Source organism: Dromiciops gliroides, chromosome 5, assembly GCF_019393635.1.
Source record: "Dromiciops gliroides isolate mDroGli1 chromosome 5, mDroGli1.pri, whole genome shotgun sequence".
NCBI lineage: Eukaryota > Metazoa > Chordata > Mammalia > Microbiotheria > Microbiotheriidae > Dromiciops > Dromiciops gliroides.
In genome coordinates this window covers 149,237,236-149,260,644 of record NC_057865.1, presented here as the reverse complement: position 1 = coordinate 149,260,644, position 23,409 = coordinate 149,237,236, and the positions used below count along the sequence as shown (strand labels likewise).

The following is a 23,409-nucleotide window of genomic DNA, read 5'->3' as shown; positions in this document are numbered from 1 at the left end:
GAAATTGTCTGGGAAAATTGCCCTGATATTCTAGAAGCAGGAGGTAAAATAGAAATTGAAAGAATCCATTGATCACCTTCAGAAAGAGATCCCAAAAGGAAAATCCTGGTAATATTATAGCTAAATTCCAGAGCTCTCAGGTCAAGGAGAAAATATTGCAAGCTGCCAGAAGGAAAGAATTCAAGTACTGTGGAGCCCCAGTCAGGATAGCACAAGATCAAGCAGCTTCTACATTTAAAGGACTGGAGGGCATGGAATATGATATTCCAGAGGGCAAAGGAATTGGTATTACAACCAAGAATCACCTACCCAGCAAAACTGAGCTTACTCTTTTCAGAGGAAAAAAATGGGACTTTAATGAAAAAGAGGACTTTCAGGTATTTGTGATGAAAAGACCTGAACTGAATGGAAAATTTGACTTTCAAATACAAGACACAAGAGAACCATAAAAAATTGGAGTTGGGGGACATACCTGGGGTCGTGCAGTGGGTGACTGTCTTGTTTCTGAGGCTGGGTTATGGCTGACATCCCCCTGGGTCCAGGGTGGATGTTTTGTCCACTGTGTCACCTAGCTGCCCCATGATGACATCTTTAGGGTTAAATTGAGGGGTGACTGGAACACACTGGGGGAGGGGGAACGGCAGAGGTAGCATGGGGTAAAATCCCATATGAAAGAAACAGGAAAGGGCTTAAGGAGTGGGTGAAGAGATCTGGGAGGAGCTGGGCAGTAAATGAATTTTACACTCTTCAGAAAAGGCTAAAAGACCTTTAACTCATCAGAGTTGCCTCAAGGAGGGATTAACACACCCACCCAATTGGGTGGAGTAATCTATTTAACCTGGGCAGTAAATGATCCTAACACTCATCAGAATTGGCTCAAAGACCTCAATCTCATTAGAATTGGCACAAGGAGGGAATAATGTGGACACTCAATTGGGTGGAGTAATCTCTATAACCCTGCAGGAAAATAGATGGGGAAGGGGATAAAGAGAGAAGGGCAAAAGAAGGAAGGGCAGAGTGGGGGAGAGGACAGACAGAAGCAAATCCCTTTTGAAGAGTGATAGGATGAAAGAAGTTGGATAATGGAATAAATATCATGGGGAAAGGAATAGGATGGAAGGGAAACAGTTAACAGTAGTAATCATGAAAAAGAGAAAAGGGGGGAAATTGTACAAAAAATATTTATAGCAACTCTTGGTGGAGGCTAAGAATTGATAATCAAGGGAATGTCCATCAATTGAGGAATGATGGAAGAAGCTGTGATATATGATTGTGGTGGAACGGTCTTGTGCTACAGGAAATGACAGGATGATCCCAGAAAAACCTGGAAAGAACATCGATGTATAGTGAAGTGAGCAGAGCTGGGAGGACATTGTGTGTAGTGACAGCAGTATTGTTCAATGAGCAATTGTGAATGACTTAACTACTCTCAGCAATGCAATAAACCACGACAATCCCAAGGAACTAATGAGGAAGCTTACTGTCTACCCCCATAGAAAGAACTGATAAAAAGAACACTTGTGGATTGTACATATATAACCTGGTTGCAATCTTGTGGAGGGGGGAGGAAAGGGAGGGAGAAAAATTTGGAACTCTAAATCTTGTGAAAATGAATGTTGAAAACTACCCTTACATGTAACTGGAAAAAATAAAATAAATGTTTGTTGCAAACAAACAAAAAAGAATGGCACACTCCCATCTATGGTGTCTGGAATATGAGGGGTCATAGGATCAAGGATTATAGCATCAAGAACTGGAAGGGACCTTGGAGGCCATCCTGATTACTGAACCAAGTCCAGGCTGTGATGTCCTCAGTACGTGACGTTCTCATATTAAGAAGGATACTGACGAGATGAAGGGCTTCCAGATGAGGGTAACTGCAATGGTGAAGGACCACAAAAACTTGCTGAGGAATGGTTGGAAGTAATGTGTTTAGCCTGAAGAAGAGATGGGGGAGGGGATGGTTGCGATAGTGGTATTCAGGAAAGCTTAGAAGAGGGAGTAGATATATTCCATTTACCCTCAGAGGGCAGAATTGGGAACAATGGGTGGAATTCGCAAAAAGAAATATTTTTGGCACTTTATGAGAAACAACAACGACACAACTACCTAACAAACTGAACTGTGGATCCTCTCACTGGAGATTTTCAAGGAGATTACTAGATGAACACTTGGTCCCTTGTTGTTTTAGACAGGATGCTCTCTGAGGTACAAGTCAATTTAGAGGATGTCAGTATCTTCTCATTCTTGAGATTTTATATGAGTGTATATTTATCTACCTTGGGAAAGGAAAACTGCTATTTAAAGGTAAACTTTATCTTTTCTTAAATTGATTCAGATTAAACTTTCTGTTTAAGGAAAACAATCTGCTATCTTTTTGACTGAGTCTATAATATTTTTGTTAACAATCTGGAGGGATTTCAGTCACTTTCAGAACTTTTATCTGGATAATGTAGTATAAGGAAAAGCAGTCCTCAGCAGGAAGTCATAGGGGCAGCAAAGTGAGTCAAGTTTGAGTTTCTTTGATTGGCTGATTGCTGTTCTCTATTAAATGAAGGATTTGTTGGAGATGAAGCTTGGGACACATCTCAATTTCAGGTTAGATATGGTTACTGAATGCATGAATGAATGAAGCATTGATTAAGGCCTTACTCTGTGCAAAGTACTCAGTTTAGCGTTATGGATACAAAAGAACAATAAGTCCTTGGTGTCAGGGGCTCACCTTCTAACGAGAGAGACAACAGAATGGGTACAGGAGATTTCGGCTGCAAATTATATCAAAAGATCTCACAGCAGTAAAGCAGATGGCCATGCCTCTCTTACAATGCTAGTTCCACTGATAAATTATTATCATTTTTGAGGCTGAACCACTTGAATGTATCAAGGATTTTGGTGACGAGAACTTTCTTGTCTGAGTCTTCAGTGGCTGTCACTGTAGGCATACAGGAGCCACTGCCAGCCTGGATCTCAATAGGGCTCGCTTCCCAAGATCATATCTGATGGCAATGGGCTGGAGACATTGCTATTCTAAAAGCTCTTGTGTACAGGGTCCTGAGATGTCTCCATCAGCGGCTGAGGGGAGAGGGTGGTCAAGGGACTGGTGATAGTTTGACTTGCCTACCACATGCTGCCCCCTCTCTCCCTCAGGTGGTCTCACTGATTTAGCTGGGTTGGCTCACCTGCCCTTTGAGTGACAGTTGATTTGCAATGAGTGAGGATGGCTGACTCCTTCACAGAATTTGCTTCCTTGGATGGTAGTTGTTATTGGTGAATCATAATCTTGATGTTGTGCTTCAAGCCCATGGAGGTTGAGGTTTCCAAGAATCATAATTAATGTTAATTTAGGAGCAAGATTACAAAGAAACAAGCAAGGTTTATAGGAACCTAAGAGAAATAACCAAATAAGAAGTACTTCCTGACAATGTGGTTATAAAACTTTGGATTGAGCTCCCAAGGAAGGTTACAGGGCAATTTCCTCTGGAGAGCTCTCAAAATAACATGAGATGATTTGGGTGTGGTCCTTTGTGGTATCAGGGGATAGTTTAAATATCCTTGCTACATTCTCTTCAACTCTGTAATAACCATGAATGAATGAATAGCATTAGGTTATATCTTCCTAATCCATATAGAATCAGTTTCACATCTGTAGTCACTACTCTTTCATGTAATTGCAGCTGGTTCTAACATCTGTATACAATCTCCCCTCACCTCCTACCCTAATTTCTCTTTGATCTCTATAATGTGCTCTCCAGTACAGCTATCTTCTCAGCCTTTGAAATAGCCATTTTTGGATCAGATTGAATTTAACACTTATTTAATGAATATCTTCTCCATGTAAGGCACTATGCCTTTACTCTGCTGTATTGAGAGTGGATGTAGAGGTGAATAAGACCGAGTTTTCCTCTTGTAAAAAATTTATAATCTAGTAAATTAGTTGTAAAGTTAGTCAATAGGCAACAAGCATTCAGGTGTTTCTTATGTGCCAGGCACTGTGCTAGTCCAGGGACATATGAAGGAAGACAGAACTCTCAATCTAATGGAAGAGACAAGATACAAATGTTGGGGTATGTACACAAAGTGGATGAGAAGTAATCTTTTAGGGGAAGGCACTTGCACCAGGGCAGGAGGCAGGATTGGATCTGATTTTTGAAGGGAGCCAAGGACACCCAGAGGTGGAGGTAAGCAGGGAGAGCATTCCTGGCATGGGGGGCAGGAAGTGCAGAGGCTGAAAGATGGAAGATTGTATGTGAGCAGACCAGTGTAATTGGTGCGTCATGAATGCTTGTTGACTTGACTTTAGAGCTTTAAATGCCAAACATAGAAAGGTACACGTGTTTGCTCCCAGAGATAAGAGGGAGCTACTGGAGTTTATTGAGTAGGGGAATGAAGGGGGCAAACCTATGCTTTAGGAAAACCACTTTAGCAGCTGAGTGAAGTATCTGGTGGAGTGGGGGAGGGCTTGATGCAGGGAGACCAATTAGAAGGCTATTGTAGTCCAGGCCAGAGGTAATGAGGGCCAGTAGTGGTTGTATGAATGGAAGGAGGGGAACATATACAAGAGATGGTGTAAATGCAGAAATGATAACATTTCCTAATGGATCTGATGTATGGGGTGAATGAGAATAAAGAGTTTTGGATGGCACCAAGCCTAGATAGCTTGGAAAATAGTAGTGCCCTAGACAGTAATGCAGAAGTTTGAAGGGGGGAATAAAGAGTTCTGGGCATTTTGAGATTAAAGTGCCTACAGGACAACCTGTCAAGATGCACAGAAGTCAGTTGGTGATGAGAACTACTAGACAATCTAGATCCAGGAACCACTGAATTATGCATTTGAGAGCCAGAAAGGGCCCTAAACTATATTCTTGACAAGTGATTGTCCATCTTTGGCCTGAAGATCTCCAAAGAGGGAGAATGGATCACGTCTCTAGGAAGCCCATTTCTACTTTGGGATGGCTCTAATTGTTAGGAAGGTGTTTGTTTTTTCTGATGTCATTTGCCTCTGTATCTTCTGCCCATTTCTCCCAGGTCTGTTGTTTGGGGTCAAACAAAACAAGTCTTATACCAATGGCACATGATAGGTCATTTGAATGCTTGAAGACAGCTATCGTGTCTCACTTTGAGTCTTCCTTATGAGAGAAGAGTGTTGAAAATCCAGAAGAAGGAATGTTTAGGAGGAGAGAATAATTGACTATTTTAAATGTTACAGAGTTAAACATTACATGAGAATTGAAAAAAGTAGACTAGATTGGGCAATTAAGAGATTATTTGTCATTTTGAAGAGAACAGTTGAATGAGATTGGAGTTCCAATCACCAAAGGTTTAGAATCAAAGGAAAGGAAGTAGAGATACCTTGTCTTAGATATCTTACACAAAGAGTTTGCATTTCCCTGGAATACCATTTTTTAATAGTAGGTTAAATCCAGAATGTCAGAACATATATTCTGTCTTTAAATAGGAGTTGGCACAAAAACAGTTCAATTACAGAATTTTATTTAGGGTTGCCTCACCTTGCTTAGTTCCCGTGGAAAAGAGGATAAGCAGACAGTTTTGACAGCTATTCATCACTGATGTGTTTATCCTGCAGTTGCTGCCTGGCAAATAGTGAAAAGCAAGCTCTCAGCAGAGAACTGGTGTTGTCATTCATCCTTAATTTCTGAAGAGGACCAATGACATCGTGGGTGATGTCTTAACTTGTGCGTGAATTGGATTTAAGTGAGGCAGTCACACAGAGTCATAGGGGCAGCAGTTAGAATGTTATTTCTACCATACTATACTCTTGTATAGTAACTTGCACATGATAGGCATTTAATAAGTGTTCATTCAATTCCATTGAATTGAATTGACTTTGTAGCCTATTCCTCCCCTGGATCATAGTCTTATCCTTTATTTTTTTCTTCTACTATTAACCAAGTTTATATTCCCAGTGTTAGCTCATTGTTAGATTTCTAAATCATCCTTGATACATTTGAGCCAAATTCATTTCTTTGGTTTCAGGTGGTTTTAGCTGGATACTGATTGATTTAACTATCAGACATATACAGTTCTTGCCAGTATTGTAATGACAAAAAGCTCTCTGTGGGATCCTGCTTGTTACAATCACTGTCTGGACAAAGGATTCCTGTTCACTTTGTGTTAATCACCTTCTAATGCATATTTCCTCCCTATGCTGCTCTTGAGACCCATGGAATTTTTCTGTATTTTGTGAGCCAGTATTTATGGTCAAACAATTTTTAGAACAGAACCAATTCTGCCTTCTTAGTTACTTCAATGCAACATCAGAAAATGATATTTTTACTTTGATTCTTGAAAAACTGTTTGTAGTTGGAACCAGCTTCATGAAAGAAAACACATGAAAACTAAAGAATAGCCCTTGCCGGATATCCTTGATTGTGTATTTCTTTTTTTTCTGCAGAAGTAAATTGTTCTCCTGACAGTCTCTGAGGGGCCATTATTATAGTGCAGCTTTTCAGATGTTAAAATCTGGTGTTTATTACTTACTTAAGGAAAAAAAGAACTGAAAAGAGTTACCTGTGAAAGAGACATCTTGTTTTTCCTTTTCCTTCCTCAGAATAAATAAGAAATCACAATTCTTTAAGCTTGTTGACTAAAATAATAAGCCCATTCGACTTTTCAATTTTACATTTTAAGTGGCATGTCCTCCTCAGTGATATTAAAGAAGTTTTAAAAAATTAGTTGGTACCTTATGAAGTGTAGCATCATCTCCTATCTGCAAAAGCTTAACTTCTCAACTTAAGCTTTGACTCATGGTATGTACATAAGCAGTAAATAAGTTGATTCAAATAAAAGGCATATTTCCAGTCTCTATCAGTCGTGAGAGAGTACAAATTATCCTGGTGACAAAATATGCACATTTTCCCTTTTTTTGGGGGGAGGGGCAATGAGGGTTAAGTGACATGCCCAGGGTCACACAGCTAGTAAGTGTAAAGTATCTGAGGCCAGATTTGAACTCAGGTCCTCCTGAATCCAGGGCCGGTGTTTTATCCACTGCGCTGCCTAGCTGCCCCCATCAGTGTTCTTTAGAATGAACCTTAGAACCTCATTTCTTATCCTGTTCCTAAAGTTCCCTTCAGTTCAGATTTAAAATTCTTCTTCTACTAACAAAAATGATGTATCACTACTAAACCACTTTCTCCTTGTAATCTTTTTTCCAGATTCATTAAATGGATGCCTAAAAGCTTCAACACATCAGGGTGCTGTAGATGTTTATGTCAGCCAAATGGGGAATGTGGACTTGAAATCCCATAAAGGTTAGTAGATTGAAATGTATTCTTGTGACATAAAGTGTACAGAAAGCTATATATAATACTCAAGAAACAAATGGTCTGTTTATACTGAAACATTTATATATTTTATATAATTTAACATGGGCAGATCTATATACGACATTCTAGGTACCCTCAGGCATTTAGATTTCATCCCAGAAAATGTTCATGAAGACCGTTTACCATCCTCTCCACTCTCCAGTTCCAGTTTGCCACCACAAATAAAAAATGTTTCAGATCTCTTGCCTCAGTAGATAATCATTATTGTGGATTTTAACATTTTTTCATTTTTGTACTTTTCTAGTGTATAGCAAAGAGTACTTTGAAAGATTAAAAAAAAAACCACCAACTTGTTTTTTAGAATTTACATTAGGTACCAAATATTTTGGAAAATGCATTGCTCTAGCTTATGATTCACAAAGTATATATTGTCATGGGACCTTTTTGGTGATGTTCCGGTTGGGCTCTTGAAATAGCATTTATAGAACATTTCCAAAATTTAATTTATGGCAAAAATAATTCAACATAAATAGCCCATACTCAAATCTCATTAAAAGTGTCATTGTTTACATAAATTCAGTTGAGTTCTGTTCTTTTTTTTCATGATGGTATGTGGCATGATTTTTTTCTGTAGGGGTCCATTAGTTTGCTGAAGTAGCCATTATACTCATTATCTAGATGAAAACAAGGCTTTAAGCCTTGGTATTACTAGGTATAGTAATAGTAGAATATAGTAGAAAGTAGTGTGGACTCAGAGCTAGAATACCATTTCTCCTTGCTTAACTTCAGAATAAAAATAGCAGTAATGGCTTGTGTTTATATAGTACATTGTGATTTGCAAAGCACATTCCTAAAAGTAGCTCTAAGTATGACATTAGCATCTCTGTTTTATAAATGAGGGAACTAAGACTTAAAGTAAGGAAGAGACATCTCCATGGTCACATGTCAGAGAGGGATAAGAATTCAAACTCAGATTTGCTACCTCTAACTACAAAGTTCTTTCACTGTCACCTTTAATTTTTAGTAGAAAGAGAAGTAAAAATGACTAGTGCTCCACACATCAGAATGGTTTTCCTGTTTTGTTAGAATGGAAGAGAAAAAATCATTGTTGATCCCCATGCACTGGATCAGACTTTTGCCTAAGACTTTGATTTGATCATTACTTGGTTTTGTTCCAGTAACCTCCCTGATGACATAACATAGTAGGATTGCAATCCTGCCTTTTCTCCTACTGGGATTATGTTATTGGCAGAAGCACAAAGATAAATGAGATCAAAATTTTCAGTCTTCATTTCTGTTAACTAATTCCACATGGAAATCTTATGTCTGATGGGGATAGCAGAAAGCAATATAGAACTTTGTGGTGGAATGATGACTCAAGACGTCTGGAATCCATTCGAATTCTACCACTATCTTATCCAGGGTACGGCACCAGTCACTTTAACCTCTTGTGCATATGTGGAAAAAGAGGTAAAGGATATTTGTTCCCTCTTACCTTATAAAAAGTAACAAGATGACAGTTTGAATTCCCTTTTTGAATTGTTCAAGACAGAAGAATTGGTATTAATAACTATGAGTGATTACCAGGTCAGAGAAAATTGTAATGTGTTGAGGATATGCCAAAAATAGGCATTCCAAGCTTTAGGTTCTTGCTAGAAGAGAATGGTTATTAACTAACACTGGACCACTCAAGATTCTGGCCTATTTAGAGATGGAAGTCCTGTGTATTTTGTTTTGCTTGCTGATTTTTATTTTGGGGGGAAAAGATCCAGGGAAAAAAGTGTTTCATGGGTTTTTTTTCTCTTTTAAACCTAGGCTTACATCTCCCTAAATGGGAAGAATCTTGCTCTGTTCAGTATTCACACTTGAGATTTGACTATTTTATCACTTATAACTTTTTTCAAATGGTGTGGGTTATATGCTATTGTTTTTGCCTGGCTGCAAAAGAGTGGGTGTAATCATCTTTCCCAAGCTTGAAATGACTCCAGCAGCATTACCTTCAAACCACAAAGGGTTCTGAAAAAAATAAGAATGAGCATAACTCCCTAAGTATATTTTCTGCTCAGTTATTTTCAGTTGCCAGTCATTTGCAGACCTCTTTAGTTTTCTCCTTACCAGATGTGGAATTACTTAAATATAACTAAGGCTGATACTAAATAGACTATATGGAAAATGAGCAATTAGGACCTTTAAAAATGCATTCAAAATTTAATCTTCATAATGTACTCTGTATCTCATCCTGGGCATCTTGGTTCATGAAGATGGGATCAGCAATCTTTTAAGAGTATCTTAAAAGTGTGTTGATTGCTGCACACTATCTAGATAAGAAAGCCGCTAAAACAGAAAGGAACTGATGAGTTTATGGTCTAGCCAGTGTTAAAAGTATTTTGAAAAGTTTCCTATAGGGGCAGCTAGGTGGCACAGTGGATAGAGCACTGGCCCTGGATTCAGGAAGACCTAAGTTCAAATCAGACACTTGACATTTACTAGCTGTGTGACCCTGGGCAAGTCACTTAATTCCAATTGCTTCACCCAAGGGAAAAAAAAAACTTAGCACAGTGCCTGGCACACATAATAAGTGCTACATTTAAAAAAAAAAAAGAAAGAAAGAAAAGAAAAGTTTCCTATAAGCAACCAGAGAATCGTTCTGATTTCTTTCAGCAAGACCTTGAAAATCAGGGTTGTACAAAAAAATAAGGTTTCATCCTTTGCTCTAGGTACTTTAAAAAATTGAATGAAGTCTGACCAAAAGAATAATAGTCCCTTACTATTAAAACAAGAAACCTTTTACATACAACTTTTCTAAGGTACCTTATTACATCATCACATTTTTTTTATGAGATTCCTTTAGAGTTAAAAAAAATTCTTATACAACAGGAAAATTTTTTTCTTAAGATATCTTGGAAACCAAGTGGTAAAGTATGGTGCACACTGGTTCTGGAGCCACACGACCCAAGTTCAAATCCCACCTATGATACTTATCTACCTCTGTGACTGTGGAAAAGTCACTTCACCTGTCTGGGCCTCTATTTCCTCATCTGTTAAATGAGAGGCTTGGACTAGGTGGCCTCTAAGGTCCCTTCTATCTCCAGGTCTAGCATCCTGTGACCGAAAAGTCCTCAGTCCCCAGAATTCCAAACGTGTATATACAATGAATATGGTGGTCCAACTTTATTTAAGCCACATTTGGAATAACTCCATTAAAGCTTTGAGTGTGATCACGAATGGGTTCATGAATCCAGCCTCGGGCTTTTGCAGGCTATGTAGCATTTTCTCCAACAGATGATTCATAAAACACAATTGACATCAATGAGGAAATAATAGCAATCCTTGACTGCAAGCTGCAGATGAAGTAAATTGCTGACTATGCATCTTCTCCTGGGACTGTGAGCTGGCTGGTGCTGTTTACAGAAGAAATGGTAGCTTATAATGACCTCATGACTCATTGGCCTGAAGCGAATGTGGATACCATGTGCTCTCAGAATTGCCTTGATCGTTCTCTATATAGCTGGGGACAAGGAAAAGAGATTACAATGGAAATGTGTAAGGGAAAGGTATAGAGGGAAAATATACTGAGGAATAGAAACACTCACTTGTTAAATTAAATGGGTAGAGAAAAGGCTGGGGTCTGAACATTCCATTTTTTAATTGTTTGCATGGATAACCTAGTCTTTTAATTCATTCCAGGGTCTATTACAGTCAAAGTCCCTTCCTCTCTCAAAGCTCATTTGCAATTGTCTGGGAGCAAAGTTGATGTGAATCCAGAAATCACTTTACAGGAAGTGACAGAAGTTCCAAAAGACAATGGTGTAACAATCAATGGTAAGAAAGTTACATTTTTTTCCTCCTAATGAATTGTCATTGTCCTTGCTACAATATGAATATCATACATTCATCTATGGTTTTATGGCTTTTAATTTCTTCCTGTGTGACATCCTAGTTTCCACTACTTCTTTCTTCTATTGCTCTACATAATCTGATCCAGATATTTTATTTTGGGTATTATTATTAAACTACCCATAGATAGCTTATTATGTGACCAAGATTTTCCTTTGATTACATTGACAAAATCAGTTTCTGGCACAGAAATGATTTGAAAAAAGGAGTTAAGTATATATGCTAAAACTCAAGACTCAAAAGTGGTCTATAGGATCACAAAGATTTGTTGGTTGTACCATTGTTTCACTGCTGGTGTATGGTCTATCCAGAAGACTCAGTTGCACAGAAGTAAAGAGTTCATACTCTACTTGTCTTGCTTCCTTTAGTTGGGAGTATTTTCTTTTAACCCTTATCGGGACATCACTAGCATAGACAATGAAATAAAGTATATAGGCACAGAAATGCTTCTTACCCAGAAGATATTAAATAGAAATATGGAAATATTTTCTAAAGAGGACCAAGTTTAGGTTTTAACTATTCTTATTACATGTCAAAAGACATGGAAAAATATTATGTATGTGTATTTTGGGGGAGCAAGAAAGTTTGGATTTGTGCTTTTTTCCAATGTTGAAACTCCCTCCACTCATGTACATTGCAATTTATCTGTTACATATATTCTTAGAAAGGTACCACTCATGATCACATCACCAGTACATATCATAGGCAACATTTGAACCCAAGCCTTGCTGATTCAAAGTCAGGTCCTCTATCTAGTACCACATTGCTTCTGTATGGTAATATAGTTCTAACTAAAAATATAATAGTTAAAATAAGTTCTATATCATCAATTCAGGTTCAACTAAAGTCTCAGTAGTCAGACTCTTGGTTTGGTTGGAAATTCAGGGACACTGAATCCAACAGGAAATACCTGATATCTTAGGTTTGAAAAAGAGATCATAAAGCTGATAGATTTACCTCTTGTAACAAATATGCGTGGTCTGGCATGTCTAAAAAATAAGTCTCAATCTGAACCCTGAATTCATCCCTCCATGAGGAAGGAGGTGTGTAGCGTGTTTCCTCATGAGTCTTCTGAAATTGTAGTTCATGTCATTGATCAGAGTTCTCAAGTCTTTCAAAGTGCTTTGCTTTTACAAATGTTATCATTGTATAAACTGTTCTCCTGGTTCTACTTACCTTAGTAGATCACTTCATACAAATCTTTTCAGGTTTCTTTGAAATAGTCATTTCTTACCAGCACAATGATATTCCATTTCATTCATATGACACAATTTGTTCAGTCATTCCCCAGTTGATTCAGTGCCACAAAAAGAACTGCTATACATATTTTTGTACATTTGGTCCTTTTCCTTTTTCTTTGATCTCTTGTATAAGTCTAATACTGATACTGGCTCTTGATTTTAAATGGATATTAATTATCACTTTAAGAGAAGATCTGTTTATTCCTTATGTTTTCTAGTGAGGTTCCCCCCCCCGCCCCAAAATGGGTGTTATGTCTTGTCAAAAGCTTTTTCTGCATTTGTTCATGTAATCATGTGATTTTTGTTTTTCTTATTAATATGACCCATTATGTTGATAATTTTCCTAATGATGAATCAGCATTGAATTATGGGTATAAATCCAACTTGGTCTTAGGGGATAATCTTTATGATATATTGTCGCAGTCTCCTTGCTAATATTTTATTTAAAGTTTTAGCATCAATATTCATTAAGGATCTTGGCCTCTAGTTTTCTTTCTCTCTTGACTCCTGGTTTAGGTATCAAGACTATATTTGTATTATAGAAGGAATTTGGTATGACTTGTCTTTTTCTATCTTTTCTGACATTGCTCTTTAAATGTTTAATAGAATTTGCTTGTAAATCCATCTGTCCTGGGGCTTTTTTCTTTGTGACCTCATTTACGGAATGTTCAGTTGCTTTTTCTGAGATTGGGTTAAGTCCTCTATTTCTTGTTCTGTTAGTATGAACATTTTATATTTTTGTCAGTATTAAACCATTTCATCTAAATTGTCATACATATGGCATATAATCAAGCAAAATAGTTTTTAGTAATTACTTTATTTCTTCCATTTTTTTCAAATATATATTTTTTTATTTTTCATACTGGTCATTTGGTTTTCTTCCTATTTTAAAAAAATCAAATTAATGGGTTTTCTATTTTATTTTTTTTAAAGGTCTTAGTTTTATTTATTAATTAAGTCAATGATTTAAAAAAAAACTGTCTCCCTTTTTTGAGTTGCAGGATTTCTATTGCAATTTTGTAATTTATTAACTTTCTAGATATTTTTAGTTGCACTCCCAGTTTGTTGATCTCTTCTTTCTCTTTTTTATTAATGAAATTATGAAAGTGTTTAGACCTGCTAATCAAAAATTATATTATACCTGTGAGAAGTTCCTGCACATCTCGTCTGGGTGAAATGGGGAGACGTGTGTGTTTGTTCTTCTCAAGCGGTTTTGAGATGTAAAATTCCCCTTGACAACTACTTTGCTACTACTAGGTCTGTACCCCAAAGAGATCAAAGAAAAAGGAAATGGACCTATATGTACAAAAATATTTATAGCAGCTCTTTTTGTAGTGGCAAAGAATTGGAAATTGAGGAGATGCTCATAAAGTGGGGAATGACTGAATAAGATGTGGCATATGATTGTTAGAATATCATTGTGCTATAAGAAATGATGAAGGGGACAATTTCAGAAAAACATGGTAATGCCTATATGAACTGATGCAAAGTGAAGTGAGAAAACCAGGAGATCATGGTACAAAGTAATTAATAGCAATATTGTAATGATTATCAACTGTGAAAGACCTAAGTGCTCTGATCAATATAGTGATTCAAGACAGTTCCAAAGGACTCATGATGAAAAAATTCTATCCATCTCCAGAGAGAGAGCTGATGAACTCAGGGCAAAATGAAGTATAATTTTTCATTTTATTTTTTTAACGATAAGGCTAATACAGAAATATGTCTTGCATGATTTCACATGACTAATATTATATTGCCTTCTCAGAGGGTGGGGGGAAAGAGTGGGAGAGAAGAAATCAATTTGGAACCCAAAATTATTTAAAAGAAAGTAAAAAATTTATAGTTTTTATAAAAATAACAACTTTGACTATGTCATGAAATTTGTGGTGTTTCCTCTTTGTTGTCATTATCTTTAATGAATTAGTATTTCCACAATTTGTTCTTTGACCCACCCATTCTTTAGGATTAAGTCAGTTGCCAGTTAATTTTCAACTGTTTCTTTTTTTTTTACTTTATTTTTTAAAATTTATTTTCATTTAATTAGAATTTTCCCCAAGTTGCACATTAAAAAAACCAAATTTTTTCACTTTTGATTTTTTAAAACTTTGTGTTCTAAATTTTCTTCCTCCCTCCCTCCTCAACCCTCCATATGAAATCAAGCAATTCAATATATCATACATGTGCAGCTAGAGGGGGCAGCTAGGTGGTACAGTGGATAAAGCACCAGCCCTGGATTCAGGAGGACCTGAGTTCAAATCTGTCCTCAAACACTAGACACTCACTAGCTGTGTGACCCTGGGCAAGTCACTTAACCCTCATTGCCCCACCCCCCAAAAAAACCAAAACAACTTTAGAAAGATGAGCTAACAAATAAAACTATACTTCAATCTGTATTCAGATACCTTCAGTTCTTCTGTTCATGGTTTGTATTTTTCATACATCCTTCTGTGATATCCTGCTCATTATTTCTCTCACAGTTACTATTGCTAACTGTATTATCCTCTATCTTATTCCCTCCCCTTGATATTTACTCTATTTTCTATCTTCCAACACCCAATCCCTCCTTGAAAGTGTTTTGCTTTTTACTGAGCCCTCCCCCGATCTGCTCTTCCTTCCTTCACCTCTCTCCCCCTTATTTTCTTCACCTCCTACTTTCTCTCAGGGCAAAATATATTACTATACCCACTTGAGTGTGTATGTTATTCTCTCTTTGATCCAATTAAACTTCTTTTCCACAGTCCACCTCTCCCTTTCCTTTCTTTTAGTGCATTCCTCTTACCCTTTTATTTTAAAGATGTTATCATAGGTCAGCTAGGTGACACAGTGGACAAAGCACCAGCCCTGGACCCAGGAGGCCCCGAGCGTAAATCCAGCCCCAAATATAAGCCATCTCACCCAGCTTGCCCCACGAAAAACAAGGATGAACAAAAAATAAATGCTTTACAGATATCATGCCTTCATACTCAATTCACACCTGTGCCCTCTGTCTAAGTACATTCCTTTCAGCTGCCCTAATAATGAGAAAGTTCATATGAGTTAGAAGTATCATCTTCCCATGTAGGAATGTAAACAGTTTAATCTTTTAATATCCCTCATGATTTCTTTTTCCTGTTTACCTCTTTATGTTTCTCTAGGGTCTTGTACCTGAAAGTCACATTTTCTATTCAGCTCAGGTCTTTTCATCATAAATGCCTGAAAAGTCCTCTTTTTTATTGAAGTCCCATTTTCCTCCTGAAAGATTATACTCAGTTTTGCTGGGTAGGTGATTTTTGGCTGTAGTCCCAGTTCCTTTGCCCTCATTTCATATTCCATGCCCTCTGATCCTTTAATGGAGAAGCTGCTAGATCTTGTGTTATCCTTACTGTAGCTCCACAGTATTCGAATTCCTTTTTTCTAGCTGCTTGCAGTATTTTCTCTTTGACCTGTGAGGTGTGGAATTTGGCTAGAATATTCCTGGAAGTTTTCCTTTTAGGGTACTTTCAGGAGGTGTTTGGTGGATTCTTTCAATTTCTATTTTACCTTCTGCTTTTAGAATATCAATCACAGCAATTTTCCCTGATAATTTCTTGGAAGATGGTATCTAAGCTCTTTTTTTTGGTCATGGTTTTCAGGTAGTCCAATGATTTTCAAATTATCTCTCCTGGATCTGTTTTCCAGTTCAGGTGTTTTTCCAAGGAGATATTTCATATTGCCCTCTATTTTTTTTTATTCATATTGATTCGCTTTCTCATAAAATCACTAGTTTCCATTTGTTCAATCCTAATTCTTAGTCAATTATTTTCTTCAGAGAGCTTTTGTATCTGCTTTTCCATTTGGGTTTTCAAGCTGTTGACTTTTTTCTCATGACTCTTCTGCATCACTCTCATTTCTCTTTCCATTCTTTCCTCCACCTCTCTAAAGCTTCCTTCTATCTTTCCTACTTTCTCTTCAAAGTCCCTTTTGAGTGCTTCCATGGCCTGAGACCAATCCATATTTTCCTTGGAAGTTTTGGATGTTGGAGCTTTGACTTTGTTTTTTGTTTGAGTTTGTTGTTTCTCTTCTTCTGAGGGAGTATTCTGGTCGACTTTTCCCCCAGAAAAGCTTTGTATAGTCCACTGCTTTCTTTGCCTACTCATCTCCACCCAGAAGCAGATGTCTGATTGAAATCTGATTCTCTTTGGTTGGAAGCTTGGCATACATGTGCCCATGGGATCAGAACCTGGGCACTTTGCCACAACTCCAGCAGAGACCACAGCCCACTTCACCCCAGCCAACCGCCTAACCCTGTCACCAGTCCATGAGCCAAACCTCAGAAGAAGCTGTTAGTACCAAAGACTCAGAGGCCCTGGAAGTGCTGTTCCAGTCTGGGTCTGAACTGTGCCCTGAGCTCCTCTCTTCATCCGTGGGCTGAGTTCAAAAGCAGCTGCTGCCACAGTTGAATCAGAGGCTCCCATGGCCTGGTTCTCTGGGGCTGGGGCTGGGGCTGTTCAGTGTGCTCCACTCTCACCCCTGTACAACAGACCTTTCCTGCCAACCCTCTAAGCTGTCTTTGGCTGGAAAATTATTTCACCCTGTCCTTTTTTGGGTTCTGCTGCTCCAACAGTTGCCCTGTGGCATTATTTGAAGGTATTTGGATGGGTTTTGGGGAGAGATCAGGGAAGTCACTGCCTTCCCTCCGCCATCTTGGCTCCACCCCTCTCAACTGTTTCTTTAGTAGCCCTTTATTGAATATAATTTTATTGCATTGCAATTCATAACAAATATTTAATGATTCTGCTTTTCTGCATCTTTTGAAGTATTTATGTGCTAATTCAGTCAGGTTTTTTAAAGGTCCCATGAACAATCAAGAAACTTGTGCATTTCTATTCCCATTCAGTAGTTACCAGAGATTTTTTTTAATATTTTGTTTTTCCCAATTACATGGAAAAACATTTTAATATTCATTTTAAAAATTTGAGTTCCAAATTCTTGCCTTCCTTCTCTCCCCTTTTACCTCTCTGAGACAGTAAATTATACATGTGCAATCATGCAAAACATATTTCCATGTTAGTCCTGTTGTGAAAGAAAAAAAGAACCCACCCCCCCCAAAAAAATATGAAAAAAGTAAAGTGAAAAATGGTATGCTTCAATCTGGATTTAAACTCCATCAGTTCTTTTTCTGGAGTTGGACAGCATTTTCCATCATGAGTTCTTTGGAAGTATGTTGGATTATTATATTTCTGAGAATAGTTAAGTCATTCACAATTGATCTTCATATAGTACTGCTTTTACTCTGTACCATGTTCTCCTGGCTCTGCTCACTTCACTTTGCATCAGTTTGTGTAAGGCTTTCCAGGTTTTTTTGAAATTATACTGCTCATCATTTCTTTTATAGCATAATAGTATTCCATTACAGTCTTATGCCACAACTTACTCAGCCATTCCCTGATTATGGGCATCCCCTCAATTTCCAAATCTTTGCCAACACAAAAAGAACTGCTATAAATATTTTTGTACATATAGGTCCTTTTCCCCCCTTTAAAAAATATCTTTGTGATATAGACCTAGTAGTAGTATTGCTGGATGAAATGCTATGCACATTTTTATAACCCTTTGGGTATAGTTTCAAATTGCTCTCCAGAATGGTTAGATCTGTTCATAGCTCCAGTTTTCCCACATCCCCTTCAACATTTGCCATTTTCCTTTTTTGTCATGTCACCCAATCTGATAGGTGTGAGATGGTACCTAAGTAATCAATAGTGATTTAGGAAATTTTTTTCATATGACTATAGACAGCTTTGATTTATTTATCTGAAAACTACCTGTTCATATCCTTTGGCTATTTATCAGTTGGGGAATGATTTGTATTCTTATAAATTTGACTCAGTGTTCCATATATTTGAGAAAAGAGACCTTTATCAGAGAAACTTGCTGTAAGTTTTTTCACCCACCTTTTTTGTTTCCTTCTAATCTTGGTTGCACTGGTTTTGTTTGTGCAAAACCTTTTATCCATTTTATATCTTATAATGCTCTTTATCTCTTGTTTTGATCCCTTCTCCATAGAAATGACAGGTAAACTATCCCTTGCTCTCCTGATTTATCACTCCTGTTGAGAAAATAATTATTAATAATCAGTTTCTTGGGGGACCCAGAGATCACTTTCTTAGTCCTTTCTCCACTCCAGAAAGTCTAGTTTTCCTTGAGAGTATTTCATCTAATCTCATCTAGGACAAATCCAAGTAAACAAAAGAAATGGAGATAGATTCTTTTGTCTAGATTGCTGGAGGATTGATGGAATCAAATCTTATGGCTCAGTTAGATTTGATTGATGTATAACGACCCGCCTCTTATGGAAAAGGGATAAAATCCCTGGACAGGTAGCCATGTTGTCTCTCTTGGCTCTTTGAAACCACATGGTATCTGTCTTGTGCTCTCTCCCTCTCTCTCTCTCTCTCTCTCTCTCTCTCTCTCTCTCTCTCTCTCTCTCTCTCTCTCTCTCTCTCTCTCTCTCATCTCCTTGAGACCATGTGGGTCTCTTGGTCACGTTTCTCCTTGCTTCTGCTCTTGTGCTCACTGGCATGCTGAATATCTCTCTCTGCCTTCTCCACCAAGTAGCCTGAGACCATGAGAAATTAGGGAGACACGTGGTCAGTCCTTTACTGGTATAATATTGATAAATTCATATATGCTTACCCAAAACTGGTGTCTATAATTATTAATTTTCCCATTTCACACCCTTTATGTCTAAAACATGTACCCATTCTGATCTGATCTTGGTAATGGTGTAAGAAATGGTCTTCCTTATTTTAGTCATATCACCTCTTATTTCTAAATAATTTATTCATTTTTTTACCCCATGTTGGCATCCTGTGTAATGATGGTCTATGGCTTAGTTCCTTCCAAACTGCTTTCCAGTTTTCCCAGGAGTTTTTGTCCAATGGTAAACTCTCACCACAAAAGCTTGGCTCTTTTGGTTTATCAAAAATTAGATTGCTATGGTCATTTACTTCTGTGTATTGTGTATCTAATGTATTCCACTGATCCACCACTCTTATTTCTTAGCCACTGCCAGACTGTTTTGAATATTACTACTTTATAATACAGTTTGAGATCTGATACAGCTAGGTCACCTTTATTAATTCTCTTGATATACTTGACCTTTTGTTTTTCCAGGTGAATTTTGTTATTATTTTAATAGCTCTACTAAAATTTTCTTTGGCAGTTTAATTGGCATGGGACTGAATAAGTAAGTTAATTTAGGTGGAATTATAATTTTTATTATATTGTCTTGGCCTATCCATGAGCAATTGACATTTTTCCAGTTGTTTAAATCTGACTTTATTTGTGTGAAAAATGTTTTGTAACTGTGTTCATATAGTTCCTGGGTTTGTCTTAGCAGGTAGCCCAAGTATTTTATATTATCTACAATTATTTTAAATGGAATTCTCTTTCTTTCTCTTGCTGCTGGAGTTTGTTGGTAATCTATAGAATTGCTGGTTTTATTTTTATTTTATTTATTTATCATTTTATATCCTACAACTTTGCTAAAGTTGCTAATTATTTCAAGTACTTTTTTAGTTGATTTTCTAGGATTCTCTATATTAGCACATCATATTTCAAGAGTGATATTGTATTGCTTTGTTGCCTTTTCTTATTCCTTATTTCTTATTCCTGCAATTTCTTCTTACTGCTATAGCTAGTAGGGTACTGAATCATTGTGATAATGGATATAATTGCTTCCCCCCCAATCTTAATGGGAAAGCTTCCAGCTTATCCCCATTACAGATAATGCTTGCTGATGGTTTTAGATACATACTTGTTATCTTTTTAAGGAAACCTCCATTTATTCCTTTGTTCTTTAGTGTTTTAAAAAGGAATGGGTGTTACTGAGGTGGTCAGTTATGCTGATCTGATGGTTTTCCTAATACTGAACCAGCCCTGCATTCCAGGTATGAATCTCACCTGGTTATAGTATATGATCCTTGTTATATATTGCTATAATCTCCTTGCTAATATTTTATTTAAGATATTTGCATTAATATTCATTGGGGAAATTGGTTTGTAGTTTTCTTTCTGTGTTCTTGGTTTAGGTATCAGCACCATATTTGTGTCATAAAAGGAATTTGATGGGGTTCCTTTTCTGTCTATTTTTCTAAATAGTTTATATAGTATTGGAATTGTTTTTTAAATGTTTGTTATAATTCACTTGTGAAACAATCCTTCTAGCCCTGGGGATTTTTTCTTAGGGAGTTCATTGATGGCTTGTTCAATTTGTTTTTCTAAGATTGGATTATTTAAGTATTCTATTTCCTCTTCTGTTAATCTGGGAACTTTTATGTTTTTGTAAATATTCTTCGATTTCACTTAGGTTGTCAGATTTACTGGCATATAATTGGGGTAGCTAGGCTATACTGCTTCCTCCTACTGTGTCCTCTTGGCTGGGCTCCCATAAGCTTTCTTTGATCATTCCAGTTAGGAATAATATCAATCTCCTATAAATTTCTGTATGCAAGTTATTTGTGCCTCCTTTATAATATCACATAATATCTTAAGTTATTTATGTTTGCATATTTTCCTTCACTACTACATTATGAACTTCTTCAAAGAAGGAACTTATTCCTACATAGAAAAATTTTTGTTGAATCAATGAAGGAATGAATAAATACATCACTTCTTACTCAAATGGAAAACCTATGGACTTTTCTACTGAACCTTATTTATCATTTTGAAGGCTAATAGCCATTAGCCTTCATAGACATAGTAGTCATTGCCTATTAACCTATTTTTGTGTTTATGGTGATATTAAACCTCCAAGGATGTTCTGTACTTCCCAAATCAGAAGTCACAGAAAGGACCCAATGTAGAAGAAAGATGATTCAGCTGACTGTGGAATGTAAATCTTGGAACTTGGACTCTTGGTTAGTGTCTGACGTTTTCTACAGATAATGAACTAGTCTTTCTACTTGCCAGACCCAAGAATATATGGCTTTGTGGATTACCCCCAGAAAAACAGATGAAGTAGTTTTGATAGTTTTAATGCAATTTGACCTGATAACACTTTTGTCACTTCATCTGTAGTAGAGCTGTGGACACAAGGCAGGAGCCAGTTGATTTTGTAGACTTGATGTTTGGGTTGAGGAGAGATTTCCTTGTTTTATTTTATATTTTTGTTCTGAAAACTGTTCACTACCTAAAAGGCCTCAGGCCTAACAGATCAAATGGATTTAATCATTTGACAGCTAAAGTAAGACAGATTGTTTTACTCTATGGAGATTTCTAGGCCAAATCTTTATTTTGGAAACAATGAGTAGCTCAAATATGGGTTGTAATTGTAACTAAGGTCAGCTGGGCCCCCTGCACAGTCTGTGATGAAAAGAGCAGAACTAACCATATCATGGAGTCTGGATTGCATCTGTAGTATGATTTGTTCTTGATAATTCCCATAAGAAATCTTGCTAGTCAGATTTGGTCTCTAAAGGGAACCAATTTTCTGAAGCTTTCCAAAGGGATTTTTATATGTCAGCCCCGTAACATTATTTTATTTCCTTCTCTATAGCTTTTCTTGGTGTTTGTTGTCCCTAGTAATCCATTCTGTAATCTATAAAAGCATAGTGTGTTGTTTTAGACTTAAAGGAAACGATGTCTGAGTTGTAACTCTCAGGCTAAGGATTCATCTTCTAGAACCTCCACTACAAAACCATATGGCAAATAGACCATAATTGTTAGCAATTAAGATTCAAGTCATAAATTTTGTGTTCTTCTCAGAGCACAAACAGAATTTTTTAATCACATGTTGAAAACTTTCTGGTAAGAAAGTCATGCCATTGAGCTATGGGTTCAAGTCCCATCTGCAAAGATATGAAACACTATTGCACTGCATGAAGCTGCACTGCAATGCCTGTGGAGTCAAGTCCATCTTCAAAGTTTCTCATTTGCTTGCTTAGAAATGGTGTTTGTTTACTTTTTTCTAGCTAGTCAGTGGGGCACAGAGTAAGAAGCCAGCACCACTGGGGTCCTTCCATTTTAGCCAAGTTAGACACATATAACAGATGAAAATAAATCTTTTTTTGGAACAAATGAAAACCACTAAGTTGGGAATTCCCAAGCCTGTTATTTTTAGGCAGGAATAGGACACAAATGGATTAGATTTGCAATTTATCACAGAAAACTCTGGCCTCATGGTTTAGAAGAGGGCCTACATGCTCTCCAGTCCCGCTGGATGGCACTTTTTCAAACCTAGTGATAGCTCTTTCTCTCCAAATGGGAAAAAATCCAATGTCTTGGTTTGACAAACTGAAAATTACTAGTCTAGAGTATGCTGAAGCTTCATTTTCTCCCTGAGCTTAATATATATGGTTTTGTCAGCCATGAAAAGATCCATTAGCCACAAAAAGGAAAGTTTAGTAACTATCAAGAAAAGGATTCTTTGGGTTAGAAACTAACTGTATATAACTATTGATTTCTTTTACGGTTTTTAAAAAAAATAAATGCAAGAACTTAAGACACCATTGCAAAGAGATTAATTGTTCATTTTATTAATAGGTTGAAGATAAGATTTTCCATTTTTCACTAGAGTCAGTGCCTTTAGGAGAGATACTATATGGCTCTAGTCATTTTCTGTTGCTTTCCATGTTTTAGACAGTTTGGTTTGTTTTCACTGAATAGACTTCTCCTTTCTCCCCAATCCTCTTAACTTCCCCCAGCACACATTTTCTTAAACTCTCTATCCCCTGTCCATTTGGTCCCATTTATTTTCTCTTTTTAAAAAGGTTTTCATCCAGATGAGTGGAATCCTCTTAGTTATCACAAAAAAATATAACCTAAACAGAGTCAGAAATTGCACGAATTCAAAGGACAATTGAGAGAGTTATGGAAACAAGGGTTGTAGAGAAGAGGAAACTCAAAGGGTCATAGTTCAGAACTGAATAGATTTAGACCTTTGAGACCACCTAGTCAAATCCCTCATTATGTAAATGAGAAACTTCAGACCAGAGACTGGAAAATGAGATTCAGAAGGTAGGTTTCAA

The 23,409-nt window shown here is 37.0% G+C and overlaps 1 protein-coding gene across 1 annotated transcript in view; it reads left to right on the top strand.

Moving 5' to 3' along the window:
* The window catches only part of FAM185A (family with sequence similarity 185 member A), an 84,749-nt gene that overhangs the window by 40,072 nt on the left and 21,268 nt on the right, over positions 1-23,409 (top strand). Inside the window, exons 6-7 of the mRNA XM_043968708.1 lie at positions 7,173-7,268; positions 10,971-11,105. Of these exons, the coding sequence (XP_043824643.1) occupies positions 7,173-7,268; positions 10,971-11,105 (231 nt within the window). The remainder of the gene's footprint in view (positions 1-7,172; positions 7,269-10,970; positions 11,106-23,409) is intronic.